The sequence below is a fragment of the Haliotis rufescens genome, unplaced genomic scaffold, assembly GCF_023055435.1.
Source record: "Haliotis rufescens isolate VD_foot unplaced genomic scaffold, xgHalRufe1.0.p SCAF_43, whole genome shotgun sequence".
NCBI classification, from domain to species: Eukaryota; Metazoa; Mollusca; class Gastropoda; order Lepetellida; family Haliotidae; genus Haliotis; species Haliotis rufescens.
Genome location: NW_025964146.1, coordinates 2909971 through 2927514, shown reverse-complemented (window position 1 = coordinate 2927514; position 17544 = coordinate 2909971). Strand labels below are relative to the sequence as shown.

The 17544-nt window shown below is 40.0% G+C and overlaps 1 protein-coding gene across 1 annotated transcript in view; it reads left to right on the top strand.

Moving 5' to 3' along the window:
* The window catches only part of LOC124151159 (fibrinogen-like protein 1), a 20576-nt gene extending 3032 nt beyond the window's left edge, over nt 1-17544 (top strand). The window contains exons 2-3 of the mRNA XM_046523516.2: nt 5033-5132; nt 13686-17544. Of these exons, the coding sequence (XP_046379472.2) occupies nt 5033-5132; nt 13686-14320 (735 nt within the window). The 3' untranslated portion in view covers nt 14321-17544. The remainder of the gene's footprint in view (nt 1-5032; nt 5133-13685) is intronic.

Here is a 17544-nt window from a genome sequence, read left to right as displayed (position 1 = left end):
GTGAAGATAAAGTAAGAACACAGGGGAAGGTTAGGTTAGAATACAGATGACGATAAAGACGAGTAAGAATACAGGTTAAATAACGTAAAAAATCAGGTGAAGGTAAAGGAAGAATGCAGATGAAGGTTAAGTGTTAAGTAAGAACACAGGGGACGGTAAAGTAAGAACACAGGTGAAGATAAAGTAAGAACACAGGGGACGGTAAAGTAAGAACACAGGTGAAGGTAAAGTAAGAACACAGGTGACGGTAAAGTAAGAACACAGGTGAAGATAAAGTAAGAACACAGGGGCTGGTAAAGTAAGAATACAGGGGACGGTAAAGTAAGAACACAGGTGACGGTAAAGTAAGAACACAGGTGAAGATAAAGTAAGAACACAGGTGAAGATAAAGTAAGAACACAGGGGACGGTAAAGTAAGAACACAGGTGACGGTAAAGTAAGAACACAGGTGAGGATGAAGTCAGAACTCGGGTGAGGGTGAAGTAGGGATATAAGTGACCGTAAAGTAAGAATACTGGTGAAGATAAAGTAAGAACACAGGGGAAGGTTAGGTTAGAATACAGATGACGATAAAGACGAGTAAGAATACAGGTTAAATAACGTAAAAAATCAGGTGAAGGTAAAGGAAGAATGCAGATGAAGGTTAAGTGAGAATATAGGCGTATATAAAGTAAGAATACAGGTGAAGATAAAGTAAGAATACAGGTGAAGAGAAAGTAAGAATACAGGTGGGGATAAAGTAAGAATGTAGGTGAATATAAAATAAGAATACAGGTAAAATAAAGTAAGAACACAGATGAAGATAAAGTAAGAACACAGGTGAAGATAAAGTAAGAACACAGGGGAAGGTAAAGTAAGAACAAATGTAAAGGCAAAGTAAGAATACAGGTGAAGATAAAGTAAGAATTCAGGTTAATGTAAAGTTTGAATAGAGGTGAAGATAAAGTAAGAATATAGGTGAATGTAAAGTTTGAATATAGGTGGATGTAAAGTTTGAATAGAGGTGAAAGAAAGTAAGAATAGAGGTTATGGTAGAGTGAGAACATAGGTGAAGGTATAATAATAACAGAGGAGAAGGTAAAGAAAGAGTACAGGTAAGACTAAAGTGAAAATACAGGTAAAAGTAAAGTCAGAAAACTGGAGAGGATAGTGAAGGTTGGGAAGAAGATAGACACCTATGTACCGGTAGGTGGGGTCACCAAAGGCGTGGATGATGTCAAGGATTATTTTATCGACCTGTTTCTCCTGAGCCCATTTAAAAAACACTGATTTAATTAATTTTCCTGTGACTAAAGCAGCTGTTATTGATTGATTCGAATGACAGCGTGGGTGTTTACTGCTTGTTGTCCTTGGATACAGGTATCATGTCAACATGTACACATGAGAAGGTTTACATGCATGTGTGTGTTTTGTCAGAATGAAATCAGCATTTTGTGGTTTGATAAAAGAAATCTGTTGGTGCCAATTGCCTATCTATCTTGGATTTCATACAGGACGACATTGTAAACTATCATTAATCATAAATCTTAAATAAAGTTTTCTGGTTTATGTATAGAGTACCACACAAGAACAACAGAAGTTTGTGAAAGGTAATGCCTGGGCCATGACGGCGCAAATACGGTAGAACAACGGGGCCGATGATCTCGTCTCGGTAGCGCTGTCCATTGAGATTTCCCTCTACCACTATCAAACGGGTCCTCTGTCTTGCTGTAATCCCACCCCATACCATAACGCTGTCACCCCCGAACCGATCTTCTTCCATGACACAATGATTGACGTAACGTTCACCTCGACGTCGGTACACTCGAATCCGTCCATCGCTATGGCTGAGGTGAAAACGAGACTCGTCAGTGAATAGAACTTGTCCCCACTGCATGGCCGTCCAGAGTAGATGCTGTCTGTTTCCTGTCAAAATGGGACGTGTGGCGAGGCTTCTGGCGACATTCCCTGCACATCTGTGGCGACGAAGATATTTGTCGAATGTCAGGAATGCTTCTTGCAGTCTTGGCTGGAATCGATTTCGTAGGTGTGTTGTTCGAATCCAGTTGTCTTGTCGATTATTGGTTATGCGTGACCAGCCATTCCGAGGATGGTCTCTGACTACATTCGACTGTTGCCAACATTGCCATAAAAACCAAATGGTGTTGCTGTGGACGTTAGATTGTCTTGCAACATCATGTTGACTCGACCCTGCTGCAAGCATACCAATGGCTCGCAGACGCTCATTTTCGGACAAGCGTGGCATTTCGTAATGTTGAATAATTGCATAATTTTGTTGTTTTTCTGAGTGGTTGTTGTCAGCACGATGCTAAACAATGCATATGGAATCCCGTTAACGCAAATGTTTTTATACCCATTCTTGGGTAGTGAAATGCATGGCGCTTGCATAAAAGTCAACTTTGCATGGAATACATGCTTTTCTGTAGCAGTTGCGTTTTGTGACTTGATTCCATACATGTTCTACAATATTGAAAACCAAACTTTACTTGTTTGAAAAATTCACTAAAATATTGGTGTCACAGGAACTTTTGTTGTTGAGTATACATCTGTCCCCAAAGGATGAGGACAATTTGTCTAAAGTGAAGACAAATGACATATGAAGTTTACTGAGGAAAAAATAAGTGCATTGTTGGATTTCCTGATATATAACACCTATGTGAAATTTGGGGATAGGACATTCAGGTAAGAAGTTGGCCTGAACATCTTCTCAGATTGTCGGGGCGGTCGGGTAGCCTAGTTGTTAAAGCGTTCGCTCGTCATGACGAAAACCCGGGTTCGATTCCCGACATGGGTACAATGTGTGAAGCCCATTTCTGGTTTCCCCCGCCGTGATATTGCTGGAATATTGCTAAAAGCGGCGTAAATCCACACTCACTCACTCACTCTCAGATTGTCAAAATCAAAACAGGGGAATCTGGCCAAGAAGTTTGACATAAACTCCCGTATATCAATGATCTGATATCGTTAAAAAGCGCTCAAACAGCTAATTCCCTTTCCACTGATTTACCCTTCTGAAATAGTACCTACCCGTAAACACGCCTGTGTTGTTTCATATTTATGTCTCTGACTGAAGATTGAAAGAACGTTTCACATAACTTTGCGACCAGAAGGTCCACTGTGTCTTCATGTAGAGCAATATCCCATCAGCTCCAGCCTTTAGTGTTTTTCTCATTTCACGTGCCACCGGTGGGACAGGATACGCCCACATTGCCGCGAACATCTGGTCTCACCACTTTTGTGACCACTATTACGACGAATCGGTAAAATAATCAAGGCGAATTTGAGATCCTAACCAACGATACACGGAAACTGACACGGTTAACTCACTCAACTGCTGTGCACGTTTAGTTCTCCTCACTACAAACAAATGTGTAAACAATATTAAGAAATTATATACTTGGGTCATGATATCGGGGAGCCCAGACGTCTTAGGCAACAAAATTTGTTTGCACTTTTGCGTCTCTTAGACGTTACAGAAACCTATTGTCATGGTTTCGCATTCAGGTTTACCCTAATTATGTTTCTTGAATTGTCAGAGTGAGTGAGTTGGGTTTAACGCCGCTTTTAACAGTATTCCAGTTGTATCGCGGCGTGTCAACTTAATGTGGGAGGAAAGCCCGAAATGATGAAGGTCTCAAACGTTTACCATTTCCGTGAAACCCACGAGCACGTGTATGGTGCTGACAAACCTAGAAACATAATCGGGGCGAACCGGGATTCGAACCCACAATCATAGGTTTCTGGCGTGCTCAAGGGACGCAACTCTGCACAACGAATCGCAGCGCCTTAGACGACTGGGCCACCCGTGCCCCCTGGATTGTCAGAACCATTCCCTTGTTCGTGGTTTTCTACTGCATGTATCACTTCAGGCTTTCCTGTTATGACTGAAATACTGTTCAAACATTCCTTATTCAAGACTGTTTTGTGTCTTAATATCATTAATAGAATTGCGCTAGGACATTAATTTTTAAAGAAATCACTTTCGTGACACAGGGCTTCTTCAAAATGCCTTGAAAATAACGTTACCGTTAATATAGCTAAAATGGACAGAACGTGTAGCTAATCCCCCAAAGAACAAAACTACAAACATCAGCATACGTTTACTGGCTGTATTAAATACCTCACAATTGAGGTCACTGATTTACAAATAGCAAAGTCTTTGAACATAATTTAGGACGACGTCACAAACAAGAAACGTGATGTCACTGACGTCACATAATAATAGAATAGCGAAATAAGCGAAATGCGGACTGCTATCACGTTACGGTGGCTCGCAGATTTCTGATAACATGCGGACATGTTTATGATATTCTATCCATTTTAGCTACAATACTTGTTCAAACGTTCACATTTAGTGCATTATATATTCCATTTGTAACGTTTGTGTTTACTTTACAGTGTTGTATGGGAAACACATGTACTGGTTCTGTCAATTATAGCGGCTTCAAGTGTCAGGTTTTCATTTTGACATGACATGTGCGATAAAGATACCAGATAGTGTAAACGTTTCGGCATAATATTCGTTATTGTGTCTTTAGTCGTATCAGGTTAACAGAAAAATATTGGGCGAGGTGTTTAATATAACGCCGTGTACGGCAACTAAAATTCACTATGACTAATATCTCACATCCCACACACAAAATAAACGTGACATTCATACCAGGGTGGTATTTTCCTCTGAGGAGACAACTTGAACTGATTCGTTCTTCATAGCGGATGTCATGAGTATTCACAGCCACTCATCAAAGGAAACTGTTTATAAAGATAACCCAAACTATGTGATTGATACTCTTACAGAGGGATTTGCATTTCAGTTTTGATAGGCTCCTTTGGAGTTATATATTACAAGGAAGAGTGAGTGAGTATGGTTTTTGCCTTTCACCTATTAGCAATATTCTAGCAAAATCATGGCTTTGACACTAGAAAATTGGCTTTACAGATAGTACTCATACACATGGACGATATCCCAGTATTGAGGTAGACATAATTAGTTTGGTTATCCACGAATAATTTCCAACTGGTTTGGTTTCAGGTGAATGTGTGCCAGCACGGTGGAAGGTTCAATGACTCCATGTCTAAGTGTGACTGTTATGATGACTTCACAGGAACCTACTGTGAGAGGCGATACAGAGGTGAGTCAGGAAGCCTGGTTCCCAGGAATCTAAAGTAATATACTCCAAACGTCTGTCCGGTGTCGTCGGGGATTTAGAATGTCCATATTATGTTAAAAAGAGACCTCGTGGGCACCCGGGGTAGAATGTGTCATTTATTTATCATTTCGGTGAGAGGCGACCGAATTGGACAACCTTTTTGCCGCGGGTTGCGTTCCTGTGTCGGCGGAGGACGGGAGTCTGGTGGTTGAGGGCACTAGATCCATGAGCAGCGTCCCTGTGTCGGCGGAGGACGGGAGTCTGGTAGTTGAGGGCACTAGATCCATGAGCAGCGTCCCTGTGTCTGAGGAGGACGGGAGTCTGGTGGTTGAGGACACTAGATCCAGGAGTTGCGTCCCTGTGTCGGCGGAGGACGGGAGTCTGGTGGTTAAGGGCACTAGATCCATGAGCAGCGTCCCTGTGTCGGCGGATGACGGGAGTCTGGTGGTTGAGGGCACTAGATCCAGGAGTTGCGTTACTGTCAGCGGAGGCAAGGAGTCAGGTGGTTGAGGGTACTAGATCCATGAGCAGCGTCCCTGTGTCTGAGGAGGACGGGAGTCTGGTGGTTGAGGACACTAGATCCAGGAGTTGCGTTCCTGTGTCTGAGGAGGACGGGAGTCTGGTGGTTGAGGGCACTAGATCCATGAGCAGCGTCCCTGTGTCGGCGGAGGACGGGAGTCTGGTAGTTGAGGGCACTAGATCCATGAGCAGCGTCCCTGTGTCGGCGGAGGACAGGAGTCTGGTAGTTGAGGGCACTAGATCCAGGAGTTGCGTTCCTGTGTCTGAGGAGGACGGGAGTCTGGTGGTTGAGGGCACTAGATCCATGAGTTGCGTTCCTGTGTCGGCGGAGGACGGGAGTCTGGTGGTTGAGGGCACTAGATCCAGGAGTTGCGTTCCTGAGTCGGCGGAGGACGGGAGTCTGGTGGTTGAGGGCACTAGATCCATGAGTTGCGTTCCTGTGTCGGTGGAGGACGGGAGTCTGGTGGTTGAGGGCACTGCAGCTGCATCCAGGAGGAGCGTTCCTTTGCCACATACACCACTTCGACACTTACTTCGACTAGACGGGTGGTAGGATGGGCCCGGTCCTATCAATCCGCTGTCCTTTATTTGTATTTGCACAAAGTTTGATTGAGCATTTTTATTGTGATGCCATAGTCGTATGCAATGAAGGGGGTGGCTCTTGGGCCGATGTGGTGGGCTAAATTACGTTCCTAATTCGTCTGCTTGAGTATTCTATTCTTGTATGCTTGGTGCTGCCAGTAGGAGATCCACTGGCGTATAGCATTGCCCCTGCGATGTACTCCATGTTGGGCGGGGATCTTGGATGTTGAACCATTTACAACCTCAGAATATCACAACCCAAAAAATACATAGACTGCAAAACAATCAACAAACTTACTAGCTGCCACACATTTAGTTTCTCCTCCAGTTTTGATTACACTGCACAAAACTGTATTTTCAAATTTTGGGAACATTGTCTCTCTGATAAGACAGAAATTGAAAAAGCTGAAGAACTGAATATCGGGGAGTAACAAACGTCCAACGTTTCACGTGCAAAGGAGATAATCAAAATCTTCAACTCACATACTAACCTCATGACATTTTCTAAACCAACGCGTCCAACAAATAGCAGGATATTTTAACATCTAAGTGGATCAATACATTCCACACGCACTTCGATGTTACAAATGCCAGCAATTTGGGCACGGTGCACTATGACACAACCATCGCAAGATATGTCATCAGAGTTGGGAAAATGCTCTGGTGAACATGCGGCTTTCTCGAAGTCCTGACCTAAATTTAGAATTCAACTTCAGATTGTAAAAAATAAATCATAAGAAAAACATAACTTTCCCAGAAGCTAAGCGTTTGGTCATGGCTATTGTTTCGGGACAAAATTGGCACCGGCGCCAGAACCGGCATCAAAACCATCCCCTGTTTTTATAAATACCAGCAGCAAAAATGATAATTCAAAAACTTCATGTGATGTCACGAAGGGTCACCGTGCCACTATGCAGATTTATTCTGCCGGTTTCAAACCTTGGAGGACATGGATGTCTCTCCTCATCCTCACAGGCGAAAGATAAGTATCTCGCCACGAAATATGAGAGATACACACAAAAAATTAAACGCACAGGTAGTATGTAGTTCATTGAACCTAAGTACACAAAATATCCGGTATATAAATTGGATATATGTGATTGGAAAATGTTTGTGGCCTCATATTCGACAAACGGTGCGTCAAAACGCAGCCATTGTCGATTTGCAATGACTTAAACGGCATTGTTTTCACACTTGTTCAATAATGTCATGGAGTAAAACAGTAAAGCAAAATGTACGTGCAAGTTATGGCATTCATAATGGCTATAAAAAGGTAAGCATAAGCCAATAATTTGTCATTTCAAGTTCGAAAATGCCGAGACTCAGCGCTGCCGATCGGAACATCGCCAAAGGACGTATCCAAAGAGGGGAATCGCAGTCTTCAGTTGCACGCAACGTCAACGTCCACCACAGCACCATTTGCCGCCTTTGGGACCGATACACACAGTTCAATTCCACTGCAGACCGTCCATAACCGGCCGACCAAGAGTTACCACCCCTGCACAGAATCGCTATATGTTACTGTTCCACCTACGTCATCGCAATGCAACAGCTACGGAGACGACAGGACGCATCCCTGGTTTGAGGAGGATATCGGACCAGACTGTTAGGAACCGTCTTCGCGAGATTGGAATCCGACCCAGAAGACCAGTTATCGTCCCTGTTTTGCAACAGATCCATCGACAGCGACGCTTGCGTTGGTGCAAGACGAGTGTGGTTTAGCAATAAATCACGATTTCTTCTTCACCGCCGAGATGGATGACAACGTGTTTATCGTCGTCGAAATGAGCATTTTGCCCTACATTGTGTACGTCAATTCGACAATTTAGGTGGCGGTAGTGTCATGGTGTGAGGGGCCATGTAATTGCTGAATCTGTAAATCCACACATTCGAAATAATTAAGAATAATAAAGCGACAAAACCCTTTCCATATCCAAAAGGGATCTCTGCATAATGCAGAGTCGATTGTGCTATTCCGACTTTATCATAAGCATGTGTTTATGAACCACTATCAAAAATCCTGCCCAACCCTAGGCACTCGTCACAAACACATGCAAAGACAAGTCAAGTGTTCACCTGAAAAAGCACGGGAAAATATGTTACAAGTCAAAATAGGGAATTGCATCAGACATTATTCAAGTCACTGATGCGTCAAATTTGGAAATGAGCTCCACATACCAACCAGAAAAAACTTTTGAAAGCTTTACTGAGGCCTTGAATGTTCTAACCTTGAGTAAACACCTTCTGAGCAAGGGTCGTATGACGCTCGTTGAAATCTTGGTTCAAAGAGCATGCTCGATTGTATCTCAAAAGTTGTGAAATGTAAACACCAAAGGCAGGAACTGTTGGAATATTACTCGACATAAAGGGAAAGTTGACCAGTGGAAAGTTGCAGTCGTCCCTCTTGTCATACAGTCTTGTGGAGAGTGCCTTGTCCCTCTGAATCTTTATGCATAGATCTAAATGTGAAACCAATGAGGCAGTCTCACTGATTTCTAGTTCAGGTGGGTAAATCAGTGGAAGGGAATTAGCAATTTAATTGTTATTGAACGGTGTAAGATCATCGATATACCTGAAGCTTAATTTAAACTTCTTGGCCAAATGCCCTTGTTTTGACTTTGTAAATTTGAGCAGAAATACCGATCCATATGCTGAAAGAAACAGATCCGCAAGAAGTGGAAAAGTGGAGATTGGTGCCCATCACGATGCCCATGTCTTACCCCCAAATTTTACATAGATGGTATCAATGACGAAGCCCAGCATTTCACATATTGTTTTCTGAGTAAACTTCAGATGGCAATTGCTTTCATTTTACACAAATTGCCCTGAACCTCTCAATATAGATATGTAACTGTATCTATGGTCACCACGTTTTGTAACTAATAGATGGAGAAATGAAGTTTTTACTTAAGTTTGTCATGTGATATCAAAAATCAAATGTTTTGAAAGAATGGAACGGTTCTTTTCTAAACGCATGGTTTGACAAACCAGTTAGGTAGTGCAGGAAAAAAGCGGAGAATATTTCGCCGACATCCAACTGTCCTTAACTTGAACCATTTTAACATCAAAGTACGTTGTACTTTTAAACAAAATAAGCGTTAGTCCTGGAGGAATTATGTTTCAAAAATAATTTCTCGCACACCAATGCCCAAGATGTGGAACATGATTGCAAAAGTTAAAGGCGAAAAATCAAAATCGAGTGTCCACCATCTCAAGGAAGGTGACCATCTCTTAACAGATAAATTAGACATTGCAAATAAATTGCGCAAACGCTGGCCAAGCACTCTCTATCATCGAGATATGCTCGAAAGTTTCAGGAAAAGAAGAGGTTTGATTTTACTTCTCAATATGGAGAAGATTACAATGAAGAATTTTCGCTCCACGAGCAAAATACTGCGCTTGTCAAGCACACGAGTCCTGAAGCATTTGCCTGATTCATGTTTAGAGACACTTGTAGGTATATTTGGATCTTGATATCAGGGAGTTTTCATCCTTCGTGGCGTTATGCAATAGTTGTTCCTTTACCTGTATATAACTGGAAGCGACCATAAAGATGCATCTAATTATCTACCAATATCACTAACCAGCTGTGTTTCCAAAACAATGGAGCGAATGAAAAATAATCGACTGGTGTGACACTTGGACACCAACAATCTCATTAGTTTGGGTTTGGCTTGTTTGCTGTTTTACGCCGCACTCAGCAATATTCCAGCTATATGACGGCGGTTTGTAAATAATCGAGTCTGGACCAGACAATCAAGTGATTTGATATCGTGAACATCAACCCACGCAATCCAGCGAGCCTGACCACCCGATCCCGTTAGTTGCCTCTTACGACAAGCATAGTCGCCTTTCGGGGCAAGCATGGGATGCTGAAGAACTATTCTAACCCGGATCTTCACGGGTCAATCTCATTAGTAACATTCAATGTGGTTTCTGTCAATAAAGACCATCTGGTACGTTCAGAAACTTTTGTTAAAAATGCCATCGCAAATAAACGGCATGCAATATCAATCCTTTTCGATTTAGAAAAAGCGTTTGACACCACATGGAAGCATGGTATTTTAACAGATCTACATGATTAGAGGTTCAGAGGCCATTTGCCTCAATTGATATCCCATTTTTTAACAGACAATATAAGTTCGTTTGAGTTCCACCCTGTCTGACCTTTGCAATCAGGACCAGGGTGTTCCAAAGGCAGCATTTTGTCTGTCACTCTGTTTAGTATGTAATCTGATGGTCTTAAATGATTCATTTGATGGATTTCTTTTTGTGGATGAATTCCATGTTGTTGCACCACATAAGCGTACAACAGATAGTTGCAGCTTTGTCTCAACAAAAAACAAAATAGTCTCTTGAAAATGGCTTTAAATTTTCTAAAGCCAACACCAATTGCATTCATATTTGTTGGAACTACAAGCACCATAAAGATCCTGAACTACTTTTAGATGAGACTCGTATCAAGGTTGCAGTTAAGGCTAAGCTTCTAGGACTCATTTTCGATCATCATTTTTGATTTTCGTCCCCATATAATTTATCTAAAACCTAAATGCCAGAAGGCTCTTGATTTGTTGAAAGTCGTTGCTAATACAAAGTGGGGAGGTGATCAGAGAACCCTGCTCCACTTTTATATGTCTCTTGTTCTCTCTGAATTAGACTATGGCTCCATTGTTTTTGGTGGAGCTTGTAAGAGCAATTTACAAAACTTTAATTCAATTCACCAACAGGGCCGGAGACTTTGGCTTGTGGCGCATTTCGAACATCTCATGTTGATAGCCTCTATGTTGAAGCTGATGAACCTTCTTATCAAATTATTGCTCCAATTCATTACTAAATTACATTCTACCTCATTAAACCCTGCATACAAGTGTGTTTTTCAACCCCTTTATAAAGAGGTGTTCACAGTTAGCCTAAGCCAGTCCCACAACTAGGCATTCGGTTTAGACGCAACGTTACAGCTGCCAATATTGATTTAGATATTATCTCTCCTATCAGGCTTTTGTCCTCTCCCTCATGGTAGTTGGTAAAGGCAGAGATAAACATTTACTTATTTAAAGAAGTCTGAAACAAATCGACTACTTTATCAACAAAAATATAATAAGTTAAGAAGCACATATGACACTTAAAAATATATATTTACAGACGGATCCAAGGATCCTGACGCAGTTGCCTGTCACCGTGATTGGATCTTGGACTATATCTTAACGATTACCAAACAATAGTTCTAATTTTACATCCGTATCACATGCCATTTTAACAGCTCTAAAATATATTGGTAAACAATCCAAGCATAGGCAATTTGTGTTATTATCAGGCTCTCTCCCTCTCTCGTGTCTTAAGACTATTAAACACAGATCATGTAAGCATCCACTTAATCACAATTAATATAATGGCCTTGCTACTGGCAAATATGATATCAGTCCTGCTTCACTGCATTGATTTTTCAATAACAAGGGATAATTATTTCCAGATTTCATCCGTAAAATATCTTTTTTATGTAAGTTCTCGTTTGTTTCTTGTTTTTTTAAAAGACATTGAGTTAATTGAGTGAGTGAGTGAGTTACAGTAATTTTACAGTACTTTAACCCCCGTCAAGGGCACAGCCAATAGCAATCTCAGTTAACATTTAGACGCTACCAATTTAAGAAACTATGTACATAAGAATTTAGTAATCAGTTCAGTTTCTTTTAAAAAGCCAATAATTAGATGAGGGCTCATACTATTAAAATATCCTTAAGCGATGATGATTTGAAATAGTTATCCCTTGTGTTAGAAAAATCAATACAGTCAAGCAGGACATGCTTGACCATGATTCTCTCATCACACGACACCGTCGTATTATGACCTCTTGAAATCTGGACTGACATCCCAAGTAGATGTAACCAATAGTTGGTTTTATTTCATGTAATTTATTTATACCTACTTGGGTGTCCCCACCGATGATGTTTTATCATAGAGATTTTCGTAAAGGGGGTAAAAACACAGTCATATGCTGGATTCGAGTTATTAGAGCGTAATTTAGAGACATACTGTAAGGATAATATAATTCGGCGTTGTTTAAGAGATGGCTCATCAGCCTCATGGTACAGACTGTCAATAGGAGAAGTTCAGAATGATCAAAGACAGAGTCTTAGACCTTGATGATGGATAGTATCCAAAAGTTTAAGATTGCTGTTCCAGGCTGCACCATAGATGATGGAGCCATAATCCAGTTTAGAGCGAATAAGTGTTCTGTACAGTTGGAGGAGGGGTTTCTGATCCCCTTCCCACTTGGAATTTGAAACTACTGTCAGTAGGACAAGGGCATTCAGGCACTTATTTTTCAAATATTTAACGTGTGGTAAAAATGTTAAATTGTGATAAAATATAATACCCAGGATCTTAGCCTCTTTTACAACTTTAATTGGGGTGCTATCTAAAACTAAATCAGGGACTTTATGAGGTTTGTATTTCCTACAGAAATGTATACAATTTGTTTTGGATTTTGAAAATTTAAAACCATTTTCCAATGACCATTTATGAGTTAATTGATCAATTTTGATAATATGTATTGTAAATAGAAAGTGATTTTATTTGGTGGAATGAATGAATAACTTAGATTGTGTCTGTACCTTCAAAAGGAGTTGAGGTGATGTTAAATAGCCCTGAGAGGGTAGGTAAGTCTCATTTCATTCAAAGTATTTTTCATCTTTCCGTGGTTTTAATCGTAGAATACTTGTTGGTTATAATTTAATTGGCTTAAGTCACACACAATCACCAGTGGCCAGAGGAATGGTTTAAATCCTGCTTGGGTACCATGCAGGAAGCAGATGCACCGTAAGTCCCCATGGTCCCTAGTAAAGTGTCCTGACTTTGGTTGCTTGTAATCTATAGACCCTGTTTATAATGTATCGTTTTGAAAAATCCATTTTTTATGGTTGCATAACAGATTTAAATCTGCATCTGTGATAATCTAGTGCATTTACTGTGCTTTGTCGACAGATTTTATAGTCTATAACTATATATTATTACTGAGACACTTGAATTAGTTGCGATATGGCTGATATATTGCCGTTGTGATTATAAATCTTAACTCACACACTAAAAAGCACAACCTGATGACTACAACAACTAATCTACATGCAGCTTGAAAGGTTCAGTTTTACTCACTGAATTTGTAATCCTTGTTTCAAATTATAGCACAACACAAGAATTAATTGTTTGTAGTTTGTGAGCTGTTTAATGTCACAGTTTTCAATTTTTCAGCCATATCAGGTTGGTCTGGGTCAGAAAAACTAATTATTATCAGCAACGTGCAATGACACTGGGTACCATGACAAAGTCAAAGAAGACACCAATCCTCACAACCCGATCCATTAAGTCGCCTTGTACGACAAGTATGGGTACTTACGACCAATTCTTGTGGTATTTCATCATCAGCATTTACTTTTGCAGACTGTTCGGAAGCTTATGCTGGAGGGTTGAGAGGGGTAGGGAATTCCTATCGTAACATCCCCATCCGGCCACTCCTGGCTCCCCGAGAATACCAGGTGGAATGTTATCTTGCCAGCAAAGGATGGAGTGTGGTTGGGAGCCGAGGAACTAACTGTCAGGAAGACTACAACAAAACCTGGTCTGAGTACAAGAATGGCTGGGGCACCTCGTGTTCTGTTTGGCTAGGACTTGAAGCTATTCACTACATTACCAACCAGGCGACATGCCAACTGTATGTAATGGTAAATGATAATCTAGGGTTTTACTACCGGAGCTTCAGGCTTGACGATGAAGCAAATAGTTACACGCTCACCTACACCACTACGTATTCGCATGCGACGAAACACACAGGGAATGGGTTTGAGTATGGAGAACCCAACAAGAGCATGAAAGGTGAGAAATTCGCCACGTGGGATCATCCCGACTCCTCAGGATGCGCTTTGAGTGATGGGACAGGGTGGTGGTACGGGACTGTCTGCCCCGATACCAATCTCCACAAGAACTTCACTACGAGCGCAGTGCAATGGCCGGATGATGGTGATGTCTTACATACAGTGATGAACCACAAATTATGGATAAAAGTGTCCTGGCCATAGCAGTGTCAACAGCAGGCTGCAGAAAACCATATAAACCGTATTCCTGTTCTATTTTTAGATTTTAGGGTCTAGGGAAAAACATGTTAAATAGTCTTACAAAGTACATATTTACACCAAAGAAAAAATTCATATGTGATTTCATTGTTATGTGAAAAGCAACAACTAATTGCCCTGATCCCACAATTATCGCGTATGCATATTGAAATCCCAGCCAGAGCCAGTGCTGTAACTGTGACGTCACAGTGGACAAACGACCATGCACATTGATCAAAATACATGCTCATGTTATATTATATTTGGCACAAGTTTGGTGTACTTAGATTAACATGTTCTGTTCATGGTCTTGCGTACTTGAAACCATTGTCTGATTCTACAGGAGAGGACTCTCTCGTTTTTGTTCACAAAACATTCAGGATGAACATTTCTCCATTTTCTACTACTCCCTCCTCCCCTGAATCCCGAATACCATCTCATTTTTCACTCATTTCTCCCATGAAACCAGAATACTACTCAACACAAATCTCAAAAGCATTGAGATAAGATTTACAATTACAGACTCATGATTACAATTACTGAAAAAGTAAAATGAATATATAAAGGAAATTTTTGCGTACACCATTAAGTTTATAAATATGGATCTGCATACCAAATACGATTTTATACGAGTCCCAAGTACCACATCGCTGAGTACCGAATACCATCCAAATAGACCTCTAAATGCCACATACAAAAAGGGGGTTGGCAGCCTCATTTTTGAGATTTGAAGTGGAGAATCTTCTGTGTGCACAGTATCTGTAAGCCCTTAATTTAATTGAGTCTTCATTTAAGAAAAAGAGAGTATATGAAACACGTTAATACTCACCACCACATATGTTATGTACACCTGTTTTGAATGAAAACAGGACAGATGATATTAATGAAGTTATCATACCCCCCATGTGAGAATAATGAGATCTGATTGGTCCACGTGATATTGTTAAAATACAATATATCCAGCCTTGGAGGGAAATACATTTCGCAGCGGCGGAAAAAAATCTCTTATTATCCACAGAAAGCAAGTCAGGCTGCACGTGGATTTATGGAGGCAGAATAAATCCCTTATACCCTGCTTCGTAGGGAAAGAGACCACACTTTTTCCTAGTCAATGGAAGTCACGTGACATAGCACGAGTTAACCTCAACTCAATCGAACACCAGTTTTGTATCAATTTTGAATTTGTTTTAATTCTTTTACAATGTCATCATGTCGGTACGATACGTTGTAGCAGGATCACTCTGTACCCATTGGGTTTTATGCGTCCCGAATTAGGTTTTATGCCACTCGACTCTGACTCCTGGTATAAAACCTTACCAGCGACGCATGAAATGTCTTTGTCATGAAAAATAAAAAAAGTATCATGTAACTGCCTCCGGAATGATTTTTCATGTCAATGTGAAAAGAAATTATTTGTGTGTCACTGTTATTTGATGTATGCTTATTATCGATTATTAATAATAAGTTTTTTTCAAATGTTCCCTCGGTCAGGAGGGAAGTTGTAACTGGTTGTGGATTTCAAAAGGAGGTTTGTTGGAGGATGGCGGTGGCTTTATGCCCTGAATCCCGCCTCTGGATCCATCATCGACGATTATTTCAGTCATTTTCTGTCTAATTCTGGGATAAGTTATTGGTTGACAAAAAAACAAACTATTTTAAGTTAGAAAAGCGTGAATTTGGTGTTCATTTTTGTGATTAATGATTATTGGACAGGTAGTTTTAGTTTGATGTCAGTTTTAATTCATTTATTTGTTGTTAAATAAATTTATATCATTCTTCGTTTGTTTCTCTCTCTAATATAGGGAAGTCCATGATATAATCATGGATTAGTTTTTGACAAGATGAGTAGTCACTGTGCATGGTAGTAAGGTAAATGCCTGCCACTAACATCCCTCTTTTGATCAATGAAGTACATATCATTATAACAGTTTACACTGCAGTATCAACTGAACTAACCATCACTAGACAGTATTGAAAATAAATTTAGCCAAAAATAGCCCTGTCCTTGTTGTCAAGACTATTTTGGTTCATATCGTTATGGACTAATATGTGTAGGTCATTGAGCGAAAATCTTACGTTTTCATCAGTGGCATTGTCAGGTGATGCCATGGCGAACGCCAGTAAACTACCAAACACTTCTGACCTTTTTCACACTTCACTACTTCCGGTTTGAAATCGAGGCTTGAAGAGCAGAAGGTAGAAGTATTGAGTATCGTAAGTATTGAACATTATTTATATTCTTATCATTGACAAAGAATATTCTTCTGTTATCTGGTCTCCTCACTGATTTAAAGTAAGCAAGTGAGTCAAGTGAATTTAAAATATCCATGTCCATCTGGTAACTTCCAGTACAGTTTATAGTTGCAGAACAAATCCCAAGAGCATCGTGTAAAGAATAATTCGATGTTTACACACCATAACCCAAACTATTTACTTATTTGCTTAGTCAAGGTGTGAGTTTGCGACTTGTGTTTGAAGTCTAGGTCTTTGGAGAGTACAAAAATATTGACCTTTGACAATATCCAGATAGATGTCAGAAACTAACCAAATTAATATGTTGGTTTTTCTTATTGTAACCTATTAAGAATTTACAATTATAAACAAAATATAAAGTGTATTGGACTCAAATACATTCTAATGAAATATTAGATCTCTAGATTTACAAGTGGTGCTGTGATATTTCAAATTCATAAAAAGAGATTGAGATTCCTGTAAACAGAGAAAACTAACGAATGTTGTGAAATTCCCATGGGTATTACAATCATAACTCCCTTTTTTAAATTGTGAAATCCATTTGGTTTCACGTACACAAACATGTTTTGAAACTTAGGAAACAAACGAATTTATTTTGTGCGAGCAAATGCCATGTAATGTATAATTGATTATTGATCAAATTAATTTATATATCAGATGATGGTTGTGCTTACTGTATCAGGGTGCAGTAATTATATTGTAATGATGTAATATTTGGCTATTGTTACCAATCTTTAGAACTTAAGTTTATTTTAATCAAGTCAATTGGTGTGATAACTTTTATAATTTTGACAATTTAATCAAGACGAGAAATAAAAATACATAGAGGAATTTTGTTCTCCTTGTCAATGACGTTGATAGCATGTACATGTATTTATGCAGAGCCACAAGTCAAAATATCAACTTTCGTTAAATACAAAATGAGATAAACATTTTGT